Genomic DNA, 12,640 nt, shown 5'->3' on the forward strand with positions numbered 1-12,640 from the left:
TTTTGTTTGTTTGTTGTTAATATTTTGTTAACGAGGACAGTATGTAATAAAAAATTATACTTAAAAGAAAAAAGAGATCTTACAAGCAAGCTGAAACATTTAAATGGGCCCTCACGTTACTATAGGTAACATTTTTACTTTCAACATGAAGGCCTTCTTTTACACTCATGTCCGTCATGTAGTCTTGTTCGACCTACCCATATTTGCTTATCTTCTTAATAGCGGTCCAGATGTTTAATTTACATACCCATTTTATTGATATCTTATTAACAAAAACAAATCTTATCTTATATAATACAGACGTTTCTTCAAAAAAGAAGATGATTACGTCCTACGCGTCATGCATTCTGCCAAGTCACTGGTTTTCCTGGCTAGCTCAGACACACTAGTATTTTTTCCACAATCCTTTCAGTGTTTTTACGAGAGATAATTTAGATTTTTAACAATGGTACTAGATTTGGTACAATATATGGTTTCACTGTTCAACTCTGAACGTCACATACTAGATACAGATCTAAGGTTAATACTTATCAATTAAGACATCTAAGAAAAAAAAAACTAATTACATATAGAACACTAGGAAATATTTTGGTTCCCTATCAAAAAAATTATAATTTATTGCAAAACAACAAAATAAAAATGTTTCAATAAATTTGTTATTGAAGTCAAAGCAATCAAATTAGTCTACCAATGATTGGTCACATATAGAAACAAGTTAACTAAAATAAAAATAAAATAAAACTTCTTTTAAACTTGATGGAAAGTACTATACTAGTGTCTAGTAGATATTTTCAATGTTAACAGATTGAACATGTGTATAGGCAATGTCCAATAAAGTTTTATGACTTCCAGAGGAGCCAGTCTGTCTAGCACTCAACTAGGTGTTAACTAGAGTATCCAGATGAATGGCTAGATTCCCGGTAGATGAAAAAAAAAAAAGGGGGTGTAAAGGTATATTAAAGGTGAAAGTAAAAATGTTACCTATAGGAAAGTGAGGGCCCGTTTACATTTTTCAGCTAGCTTAAATTGTAAGATCTCTTTTTTAATATTTTTTTTTATTTTAAGTATAATTTTTACCACATTCTGTCCTCATTAACAAAATATTAACAACAACAACGAAATTAAATAAACTCGGATTAGACTTGATCTCTAGAAATTTTTTGCATTTGGAAATAATAGCTAAAAAAGTTTTAATGTAAATAAATTAAACACGCGACGAGAATATAATATAATATAAACAATATGTTACTATCCAGTGAACGATTTGTCTGTGAACAATTTGTCCGTACCGTGAACGAATAGTCGCGTGAACGATTTGTCGTGAACCAACTGTCGGTGAACAAGTTGTCTGTGAGCGAATAGTCCGTGAGCGAATAGTCGTGTGAACGAATAGTCGGGTGAACGAAATGTCTGGTGAACGAATAGTCGCGTGAACGAAAAGTCGTGAACGATTTGTCGGTGAAGGAAATGTCAGTGAACGAATTGTCGTGTCCCCGTCCTACAGTTACGCTGCACAGGACACGTATCCCGTATGGGAGACGAACGTATGCCAAAGGCAGTCTTTTTTTAGTGAGCTAAAAGGTGGTCCACGCAACAGAGGCGCCCCACGGAAGACAAACGCAGACGGCGAAAAGAAACTCTAAATCGACCACCTGCGGACAATGATTATGCTTGCCCTGGATGTGGCAAAATATGTAGGTCACAGCTGGGGCTGCGCAGCCACGGGAAATACTGGATTCCTCACCAATCTTCGGACTCGAAGACAAGCCTTATTATTATTGGTTATATTAATGGAGAGCGAGACATAGTTAATTGGTAATATATGGACTTCACAGCATTTATTATGAGGAGTTAAAGACTTAGAGACTGCTCTTTCTCTCTCTAATAAATACACATATTAACTTGGACACTACTCGAAAATAAAAATTGCCCGCCCTTTCCTATCTCGAATGTTTTGGATACGCTTGTCCATTTTCTTATGGTGCATAAATTATAAAAAGCACTGTCTTCTTTTAGCCAGCTTTTTGCTGCTGGGCTGTAAGCTCTTTCTGCAGACTGCCAAGAAAGTAGTGTGCTGTTTTCTTCAGTTGTTCAGCACTGCCATGCAGAGTATTGGTTATGTTGGGCTGTAGTGGTAGTAGGATCTGCCTAAGGTGGATTAAGATGGGGCATTCAAAGAGGATGTAATTCATGTTTTATAAGTGTGGGCACAGTGTCTATAGAGGGATGTGTGTGGGGGATTTATATTGTCAAGGTGGTAATTTAAATGTATGTGTCCTGTTTTTAGTTGGAAGATTGTAGATTGCTCTTTGCTGGGGACGAAGTAAATATTGTGCAGTTTGTTTGGCATGATCATTTCTTTGTAAATAGCCCAGTCTATGTTTCCTGATACTCATTAGTTGATCCTCTCTTGACCTTAGGGCGAGGTAGCACTGGGGGGGGGGGTCATATTTTTTTTCTTCTCTTATTGGATACCTCAGGTTTGCTTGTGACATCAGTTGTCCAGCTGTTTCAATATTATGACCGTTACCACTGCAGGGTAGTAAATATTGTAAGTAGTTGAACTCTGTATGTAATTTTAAAATGGTTCTCTAATTATGCATAAAAATTGTAGTGATGCGCTCTTTCTAGTTTCTGGAATTGTAATGTCATATCATATAACTCTTATACTGATATGATTGTCTCAGTTTTCTCATAATGTCATTACACTCTCATACTGATAAGACTGCTATAATTATATTTTCATAATAATATTTTTTTTTTATAAAGCGCTGTTAACAAACAAAATGTAGGCTCAAGGCGCTGTGATAATATTGCAAACAAAAACACGAGAGCTAAGATGACAGTTAATCTAAAAAAAAGTTTTTAACAGGTATGTCTTAATGTTCTTCTTGAATGTAGTGTAGCATGTTGTCTGTCTGAGATCAATGGGGAGTGAGTTCCAAACCTTTGGTCGTGCACTGAAAAAGCCCGCAGACCGTAGCTTTTAAGAGAGAAACGTGGCACCACTAGAAGCGTTGAGTCCATTGAGCGCAGGACTCTTTGAGGGACATGTCATAAACTCTTATACTAATACGATTGTTACAGTTTTCTTAAAATGTCATATAGTTTTTATAAGCAGCTCACCACAACAAGTCTCGGTCTTGTTGTGGAACGATAGCTGGGACCATTGTAGCACAAGACGGGAAGTCTGTAAGGTTCTCAAACGCCCAAACAGAAAGGACAAATTGTGGCAGTTAGATAGAAAGGATCAGGGGATTTTAGCACCGTTTCGCACGGGACACTTTCCAATAAGAGCCTACTTTCCGGGAGAATCACCATCACGAGCCCAGATGTCGACACTGTCAGACTGTTTGTGCGTAAACAGAGGTGCCGTCAGGAAGCGCTATAACGATCAACCCTGACCCCATTTTGAACCATCCTCTACGAATGCAGGGTGCTCAGAAACACAATCGAAGATACTAGTCTTGGAACAGATAGAACTGGTGCATGCTGGGGTCTTGCCCTGTACGGAGACAGGCAAACCATACAGAACACTGCAAGATACCTGGACCGTGCTATAAGGGATTAATCCAGCACGGAGCGCTAGTGCATGGAGGCTTACAAAAGAGTCGGGCTGTAAAAAAACGTGGACAAAACTAAGAATGAACATTTTCTGATTTATATAACGTGATTCCAATTTTCAATACCGTCCAACCCATATCATACTCTCTAAACGACAATTACATAATCAATGTTTCACTCAATTTTGACCCTCTAGTTGCTGTCTAGTCGAGTGGTATGCGCTCTGGACTGTCGCCTCTATGATTGCGGGTTCGAACACGGCCGCCGTCCTGAGGAGGTTTTGGTTAAAAATGTACCAACTCTAAAGGAACACCCGAAGCCTGTAAAACAACAAAAGTAATTACAATAATAAAACACAGTTACATTTGTGAGTAAACAGACGTGCCGTCAGGAAGCGCCATGAAGATCAGCCCTGACGCCATTTTGACCTCAATTTCTGAAGACAGCCCTAAATAAGGATAACGTCCCCCCCCCCCTTTTCCGGCCAACAGCTTCTTTGTCTGCATCAAATGTGGCCAAATGTCAATTATGCAGGTCACAGCTGGGTTTGCTTTATCACGTCAATTGCTACTTTTTGTAGACCGGTCGTTGACTAGTAGCACCAAACAGCTTATCTTATCTTATCTTATATAATACAGACGTTACTTCAAAAAAAAATGATTACGTCCTACGCGTCATGCATTCAGTCATACATATTAACCAATGACTTAAATTCTGCCAAGTCACTGGTTTTCCTGGCTAGCTCAGGCAACCCATTCCATGCTCTAATAGCACTAGGGAAGAAGGAGCCTTTGTACAAATTTGTCCTAGCATATGGGACGAGGAATGTGCCTTTATCTTTGTGTCTTTCTGAGTATTTTATTAGATTTTGTTTTTGTATTTGAAGATTATGGTTCAGTGTTTTATGTATAATTGCTACTTTACTTTTGAGTCTTCTATCCTGAAGGCTTTCTAAATTTAGTGATTTTACTCTAGTCATATGTGAATATTCGTTTGTTATGAATCTCACTGCTCTATTTTGTATCTGTTTCTTAATGTTTTCTTGAGTTGAGGGGTCCCAAACAGAGGATGCATATTCTATTATTGGCCTAACCAAGTTTATAGACAACTAAACCGCTGTAGACATATTATTAAATTGTATCTTTAAAAATAAATTGAATAACTTCTTTTTTGGAATGAAACTAACTTTTACTATAATACAGACAAGTTTAACTTAAGATGAAATAGAATAAACTTAAATTTTAAATAAATCTAACTCACAAAATGAGTATATAAAAATACATTAAAAAAAAAAACAAAGCTTATATTAAGCGTAGGTCTGTTCGACGTGGCAACAAGCTATTGGTCTAAACTGCCCCACAGCTTGTGACGTTGCACGTCAGTGTTGAGGCCTTCTGTAACAAATGGTCTCGACTCGATACGATAATTATCACCCTCAAGCTACGGGAGGGTACACATCACAATGGTCTTGAGTCCTGGCCCACTTGAGCTTTGCCCAGCTACAAATACATTTAAAAGGATTACAATTTTGGTTGTAAAGATAGTGTACGTCCAATATCGTTCATTCCTATTCGATTTCACAAATAAATTTAAACTGATTTGAACAGTCATTAAGTGTATAATGGTATATACTGTAGTTTCTGTAAGAATTACATATGGTGGGATCTGTAGAAAACAAAACAAGCAACAAAATAAAACTATAAACTGACACCAAAAAAAAAAAACACATCTTAAGAAATGTAAATGTGTACAGACGGACAGACATACTACACAAAATCAATAATTTCTTTTTCCGTGGATTTAATATTTACAACGCACTAACGTATAAAGGTACTTAACATTAAAGAGACAGATTGATTACATATTGATCTTTACAGTCAGGCAGACACTAACCTAGCAGATGGCTAGGACGTGCGGTTCTCGCGATGGACTGTCGTTCGGATTTATCGATGGTCCCGGGTTCAAACCCTGCCCGCTCCCATCCCCCCCGTCGTCCTACGGGAGGTTTGGACTAGGAAGTAATTATCTTCAACTCTGAAGGAACATCCGAAACATTGAAAACATTTGACAAGAGAGAAACATTGAGTAAGAAAGTAAACATTGAGTAAGAAAGTAAACATTGAGTAAGAAAGTAAACATTGAGTAAGAAAGTAAACATTGAGTAAGAAAGTAAACATTGAGTAAGAAAGTAAACATTGAGTAAGAAAGTAAACATTGAGAAATAATAAACGGCCCCAAATCAACACCATAACAGTAAACTCAGGTGGTACCTCAAGGAACAGTATTAGGCCCACTACTGTCTCTAATTTACATAAATGTAATACCAAATTTGATTAGTTCAGGAACAAAAGTCATATTATTTGCACACGATTGCATAGTATAAAGAACACTAAAAACAACACAAGATACTGAAATTTTACCATAACAATTAGACGAATTACAGAAAAAGGGAATCAAATTGGAAAATGTCTCTCCATCCAAAAAATTACGATATACTAAGAGTAACAAAAAACTAAAAGAAATAAAAAACTACTTATTTTATTCATGATAACTCAGTTGCACAGACTAAAAACTCAAAATATCTAGGTGTAATAATAAATGAAACGTTATCATGAAATCAGGGGCGTAGCTAGGAATTTTCCATCATTTGGGGGCCCGGGGGGGGCTTGAACTTTTAGAGGGCCCCTGCATTTTGCGTAATATTTAATATTTAATTTAAAAAACATTCTTTTGGGAGCCCCCTTAAGTGGGGGCCCGGGGGGATTTTCAGATTTTCACCTCCCCCACCCTAGATACCCCACTGCATGAAATCCCCATATTGATGAAATTATTTAAAAAAAAAGGGTTTATTAGGTGAAATTGTTGCAATGAGATGGGAGATTGGTAGTAGAAACTAGAGAGATTGAAGATTGGTAGAAGATTGCTACATTAATATTTCTCAAATGGTTAATTTTGAAATATTTACCATTTCTATGGGTAATCCAATAATCTGTGACTTGGTCAAGTTTAGTCATTAGTTGTCTCCATTTCAAATCACTATTCACGTTGTACAATAGTGCCCCGAGATCTAAAAGCAGATTTGTATCAAAAACGTATTACAAATCAGCATTTACGTTTACTAGGACATGTTGTAAGCAAAACATCTAATTCATTTGAATCATCATCATCATCATCATCATCATCAAACTCCATTTGAGTGAGGGCTAGAGAGGCTCAAATCCTCTCTTGCGAAAGCCCTGGACAGAAACCTTGCTGTCTTGCGTAGTGCATAAATGTCATCATACAGGTCGAGAATTTTTGGGTTCCCAGACTTGTCGAGACAAAGATCAGCAAGTCTGGGGCAGTCAAACAAAATATGAGGCACGGTTTCCTCTTCTTCCCCGCAGCGAATCGAAATTTGGCCATAGCCGTGAAAAATATTAATAAATAAATATTATTAATTTGAATAAACACGGGAACATCATCATCTGTCCCATCATCATCTGTCCCTTGACTTTCATCGTAGGTGTTAAAGGAAAGATCACGTGACTGTATTCCTCCACTTCTACTGTACCTTGAAGGATGACTTTTGACAGCAGGGGCGGGGAGGGCATCAAAATCGGATTGTATAGAAATCCCCGGGTCGATTTATTTAACTCGAGATCATACAACAACTCCACCAAAACCAATAAGAATTGGTTTGTGACTGGACATGTGATCTCTAGGACTTGGAACATTGTTGTTGGTCCCTTTATAGATTCATCTGAATATACTCAACACTAACTTCGATCTCTATAAAGAAATAAACGTGTCTTGTTTATCGTTTAGTATGTTTAAGGAATTGACGTCTACTAGAAGCACTATATATGGATGTAGGGTATATACGACAGTGCTTTATTAGAATTTAAAGTGTATAAGATTTTCTGTTTGTTTGTTTTTTATCACTGTGCTCAAAGTGTTGCTTTTAAAGAGAATATTATAAAATCTTAAAACAATTTACCGGTGTTCATGCGGCCCTTTTGATGGCCCTACACCCAATTGGGAACCAGCCAACCGGGCATTTACCCGAATGCCCATAAAGCCAGTCGCCACTGTACATGATCAGCTTTCGTTTCTTCACAATATTAACCCTTAAAGTGCTGAGCTGTTAAGTGCATACAACATGAAATTACAATAAATAAACTACCACACGCGTTTTAAGGGTTAAGGAGTTCCACCTTTTTGCCAGCCATAGTGTTAACTCAATACTAAGTCAATTGTCTTCTTTTCCTGGTATCTGATACCCAGCATTTTTTTGTAGCATTTACTCTTAAACAGGGGTTCTCAACCTGTGGATCGCGACCCCTTTGGGGGTCGATTGACCATTTGCCAGGGGTCGCCTAAGACCATCGAAATTATGGATTGTTATTGTCTACTCTTCTATTGCTGTATGTATGTGTGTGTGTGTGTGGGTGGGGGTCGCGGCAGAGTGGGGGATTGATTAAAGGGGTCGCCGAACTTAAAAGGTTGAGAACCACTGCTATAAAAGGTTTGAATTCTTCTTTCAGCCTCAGCGTTCAGTGTCCTACTTTCACAACCATATAGGAGTATAGAGACTAGCAAAAAAGTAAAGAAAACTGTTTACCTCTACAGAGCGACTTGGCATCAGTATAATTTGCTACATCGTCAGAGATAAAGATACACACTTTGTCATTGCTATAATTGGAAACAATAAAATTTGAGAACGGGTCACAGTAGAATCCTTCATTGTAGTGAAGAACTCCAAGACCAGGATCAAGTGCTGAGATTGAAGGATACAGCCATGTACCTGGAGATGAAAGTTGTAATACGAGACTTTTGTTGGCTAGAAATTTACTAGGAGCGTATCATGTGCAGGCAGTGGCATCACTGTGTAGAGGGCCGACATGTAATGTCCCACTTTAACAATATTGTTTTTTTTTACAAAGCTTATATTAACTGACTCTGTCTGTAAAATGTTTGCACACATTATTTCTCCCAGACCCAAACTCAAGTTCTAAATCTAAAGATATATTAGTTTGCTCAAGAAGTTTACGGAGTTCGTTATTCCGTTTGTTTATTTGTTTAACAGGTTCAAATATTCATTTATATGTTCCTTTATATGTTCCTTTATATGTTCCTTCATATGTTCCGTCAGATGATCCTTCAGATGTTCCGTCAGATGATCCTTCAGATGTTCCTTCAGATGATCCTTCAGATGTTCCTTCATATGTTTCTTCAGTTGTTCCTTCAGATGTTCCTTCATATATCAAGATTATTACATACTAGTCCAAACTTTCTGCGGCATGGTAGAGGGGATGGCGTGTGAATGTTCGAACCCGGGACCATCGAGAGCATCGAAAGAGTCCAGAGCGCAAACCACACGACCAGGCAGCCTTGACTTTGCGAATAATATCACTAAACGGCGAAATAAAATGAAGAGAAGTCTCTGCAACCTCAGTTGCTTTGTCCACTACAAGGCTACTGTTCTATTCCTTAGTCATCTTTTACGATCTTTGGACATTTCTAAGTTATATTTTAATTTTTTTTTTAATAAAGAGGAACTACATACCTGGCGTACATTGCCCGTTTGCTTCGTTGAACAGTAGACTGTGACATGAACGTAGACTCTGTGAACACAGCAGGGCGCAGTGTAAAAGAGACGACGCCTGGACAGTTGGACCCTGAAATCCCATGGCGACATTTGGGTTGGACGTTGGGTTGGCTACAAACGTCCGTTCTCTTGTAGCTGGCGCTGCAGAGATTTATAATTGAATTGACCATTATTATAAAGCTATTATCTGTGCTAGTAAGTCGAAGAATAAATGTAGGCCCTAGGAGTTAAGTTGGGTTGGGTATCTGTTGGGACAGACTAAATCGTAAAACGTAATAGGCAGCCATTTTTTGCTCCTTACATGGTACACTGTAGTACTTCTGACTTCTAAGCGTGATAATAAAAGTAAAGTACCCCTTTCAGATCTATAGGGCAGATGATGCTAAGGTCATCTGTTTTTATGGCCAATGGTTAACGAGCAGGGTGTATTGGTTTTGTTTGGTTTTGGTTTTAGGCACATCGGCACAATTTTAGGCCATGTCGTGCCTCAGGGTGTATTGTGGCCAGCACAACAACCAACCGCCTTTACTTTCCCCAACTAAGGTCAGGTACCCATTAGAGTTGGGTGGACTCGGGGGCGCCCTAAAAATCCAGGAATTAAAAATCCCAGTCTTCACCGAGATTCGAACCCAGGACCCCAGGTTCGGAAGCCGAGCGCTTAACCACTCAGCTTGATAATGACGTTAAAAACTTTTGTTGCCATTTTGTAATCAGTAATCTGATATGAGCTTATAAGAAAAACGGCAAACAAAAAGTGCAGGAAAAAAAAATCGGGAAACATAATAGCAGCAAGTTAAGAGGTATACAACCTTGACAAACCAGTTCATCATTCCTGGCGTATCCGGTTTTACACAAGCAGACGTAGCCGCCTAAATAATTAAGACAGTTCTCCACATCAGCATTGCACTTGCCGTCTTCAGTACACTCATCAATATCTGCAAACAGTTTCATGGAATCATTGAATAAAAATATAAAATAAAAAGTTACAAAGACAATTTATGTGGAAACACAAACTCAAAATCGGCCCCCCGAAGTGGTCCACCCAGGCAGGAAACAAGGCAGGTTTCAATATTTTCAGAAGAATATCGGTATTAAATTCTATCAGAAGTGGTCCACCCAGGCAGATAAAAAGGTTAGTATATATTTTCAGAAAGAATACCATAATGAAATTCTAGCAAAAGCAAATGACATGGAGAAAAAAGGTTTACAGATTCTGTTTGGTACCCCAAAGGTCCAGCAGACCAAGGGATAGGTGAATGTGAAGTTAGATGTGAACCTGGCCTAACTTATAATGAGTATCTAATTGAACTAATTGTTTTCTAAAGGGTCAATCTCTTATTCAAAGGCTCAAGAAAACATTTCCGTAAAAAAAAATAAAAAATTCCTTTAGTTTTGTGTTTCACTGCGGCATAGGAGCTCTGCTGTTCACGCGATAATATGAAAAACTACATATTAATTGTTGCTTTAAATTATGTCCAACTTATATGCATAGTAAATATATTATTTCTCTTAAAAAAAACATTTTTTTTGTAAATGTAGGCCTATCTTTATCTTTTCAGGCTTGTAGAGCATTGTCATAATGAGACATTATATTTGAAAAGTGTTTTTTGTTTTCTTTATTAAAAAGGGGGGGGGGTGTGAGATTTATTACAAACGAATACTCACATTTGATTATATTAATATATTAGTTGATTCACTAAATTTAGTGACACTTCAGGACAGAAGATCAAAAAATACACATAAAGCACAAATACTCATTCTTCCATAGTGCTATTAGAGAATGGAATGGGATGCCTGAATCTGCCAGAAAAACCAACGACTTAGCAGAGTTTAAGTCACTAATTAACATGCATGACAAGAATTGCATTAGACTTAATTATCTTCTTTTTGAAGTAACACCTGTAATTTGTTTAATAAGATAAGATAAGATAAGATTTTAAAAAGACATGCAAAGACAACCTAATAAAATAGTCAGAAAGACGCATTCATAAAGGTATAGCTCTTATTCGACAAAGTCAAACAAGTGCTCGTTCTTTCCTTGTGTCATTGGAACAGGGAAAGGGTTGCCAGTATCAGCTTTAAAAAAATGAGTTAGCAGAGTACAAGTTTTATATTAATATGCACCATATCTAGATTAACTCTTGGATATGCGTAAGACGTAATTAGATCTAGGTTCTTCTTTGAAGAAATGTTTGTAATTTAGGTAAGTCTAAGGGGAAGAAAGTTCTAGACAATAATGCTAATTGCACAATTTTTGTTGAAATAAGTTTTGATTGTATAAAGTATAAAAGTATTACTAACCTTCGCAATTGCCATAAGAGTCTGGCTTGTAACCATTATTACATCCACAGATGAAATATAATTCTGTTAAAGAAATTTCAGTTCAGTCAAAGTATGTAGTTATCCATTATAAATATAAAGGCTAACAATATAGCAAAACAATGTTTGATATCACACAAAATCAAGCACCCCCTGGTCGGTCATACAGCAAGAACCATATTAATATTATTAATAAGATTAAAGTATGGTTACCTCTTATCATGTACACTCAGACCAATCTCCCTAGAAGGCCTGAACTCGTCGCAATATGTGGGCAGTGTAGACCAATAGCTGGAGGCGCGGTGGCTGAGCGGTAAAGCGCTTGACTCCCGAACCGAAGGTCCCGGGTTCGAATCCCGGTGAAGACTGGGATTTTCATTTCGGGATCTTTGGGCGCCTCTGGGTCAACCCAGCTCTAAATGGGTACCTGACATTCGTTGGGGAAAAGTAAAGAAAAGTAAAAGGCGGTTGGTCGTTGTGCTGGCCACATGACACCCTCGTTAACCGTAGGCCACAGAATCAGAAGACCTTTACATCTTCTGCCCTACAGACCACAAGGTCTGAAAGGAGAACTTTACTTTACTTTAGACCAATAGCTCTTTGCCAAGTCGTACAGACGTGGCAACGAGCTTTTCGTCTCCCCTGCCCACAGGTTGCGACGTCGCAAGTCAGTGTTAAGGCCTTCTATTACGAATGCCCAAAGAACGAGGTCCTGCTTCTCGTCTGTCTTGTCTGTATACGGCCAACGTGAACATTGCGTGATTTTCTACATGTAGAGATGGAGATTAAGAGCGACACTGGAGTTTTTGTCAGTGTGTGCTACTTACGGATGAAAAGCCGATTCGCCTCTTAATGGACATTGCATGGGTACTATGGGACATCCGTTCTATATTCTTGTCCAATAAGATTGAAGTACAGACTGTTTTTTTTTTTTTACTACATAGATCTAGACTACAAGGAATATTCAAGCCATGGACTTGTTTTTTATTGGTAACTCACAGTAGTAATAGTATTATCGTAAAGTAATAATAGTAGTTTAGTATTGTTCGCTATCAATGTAATTGCCAATATTCATATAGGGAACAGATTGGGCCATTACTGCGCCAGAGTGTGTATGTATATGGCTTTGTGCCCTTACGAGTCTGTTTATACGTACTTGGCCTATTA

The 12,640-nt window shown here is 37.8% G+C and overlaps 1 protein-coding gene across 4 annotated transcripts in view; it reads right to left on the bottom strand.

Moving 5' to 3' along the window:
* Window positions 1-4,750: 4,750 nt before the first annotated feature.
* LOC106079871 (latent-transforming growth factor beta-binding protein 1-like) overlaps window positions 4,751-12,640 on the bottom strand; it is an 83,599-nt gene continuing 75,709 nt past the window's right edge. For 3 of the 4 annotated variants that reach the window (XM_056003947.1, XM_056003946.1, XM_056003945.1), the window contains 6 exons: window positions 11,456-11,518; window positions 9,964-10,089; window positions 9,113-9,295; window positions 8,168-8,350; window positions 6,530-6,631; window positions 4,751-5,229 (listed from right to left, as the gene is read on the bottom strand). In XM_056003947.1, the coding sequence (XP_055859922.1) occupies window positions 5,132-5,229; window positions 6,530-6,631; window positions 8,168-8,350; window positions 9,113-9,295; window positions 9,964-10,089; window positions 11,456-11,518 (755 nt within the window). In that variant the 3' untranslated portion in view covers window positions 4,751-5,131. The remainder of the gene's footprint in view (window positions 5,230-6,529; window positions 6,632-8,167; window positions 8,351-9,112; window positions 9,296-9,963; window positions 10,090-11,455; window positions 11,519-12,640) is intronic. The other variant, XM_056003948.1, reaches the window with a different exon arrangement.

This window comes from Biomphalaria glabrata, chromosome 11 (assembly GCF_947242115.1).
Source record: "Biomphalaria glabrata chromosome 11, xgBioGlab47.1, whole genome shotgun sequence".
Classification (NCBI taxonomy): domain Eukaryota; kingdom Metazoa; phylum Mollusca; class Gastropoda; family Planorbidae; genus Biomphalaria; species Biomphalaria glabrata.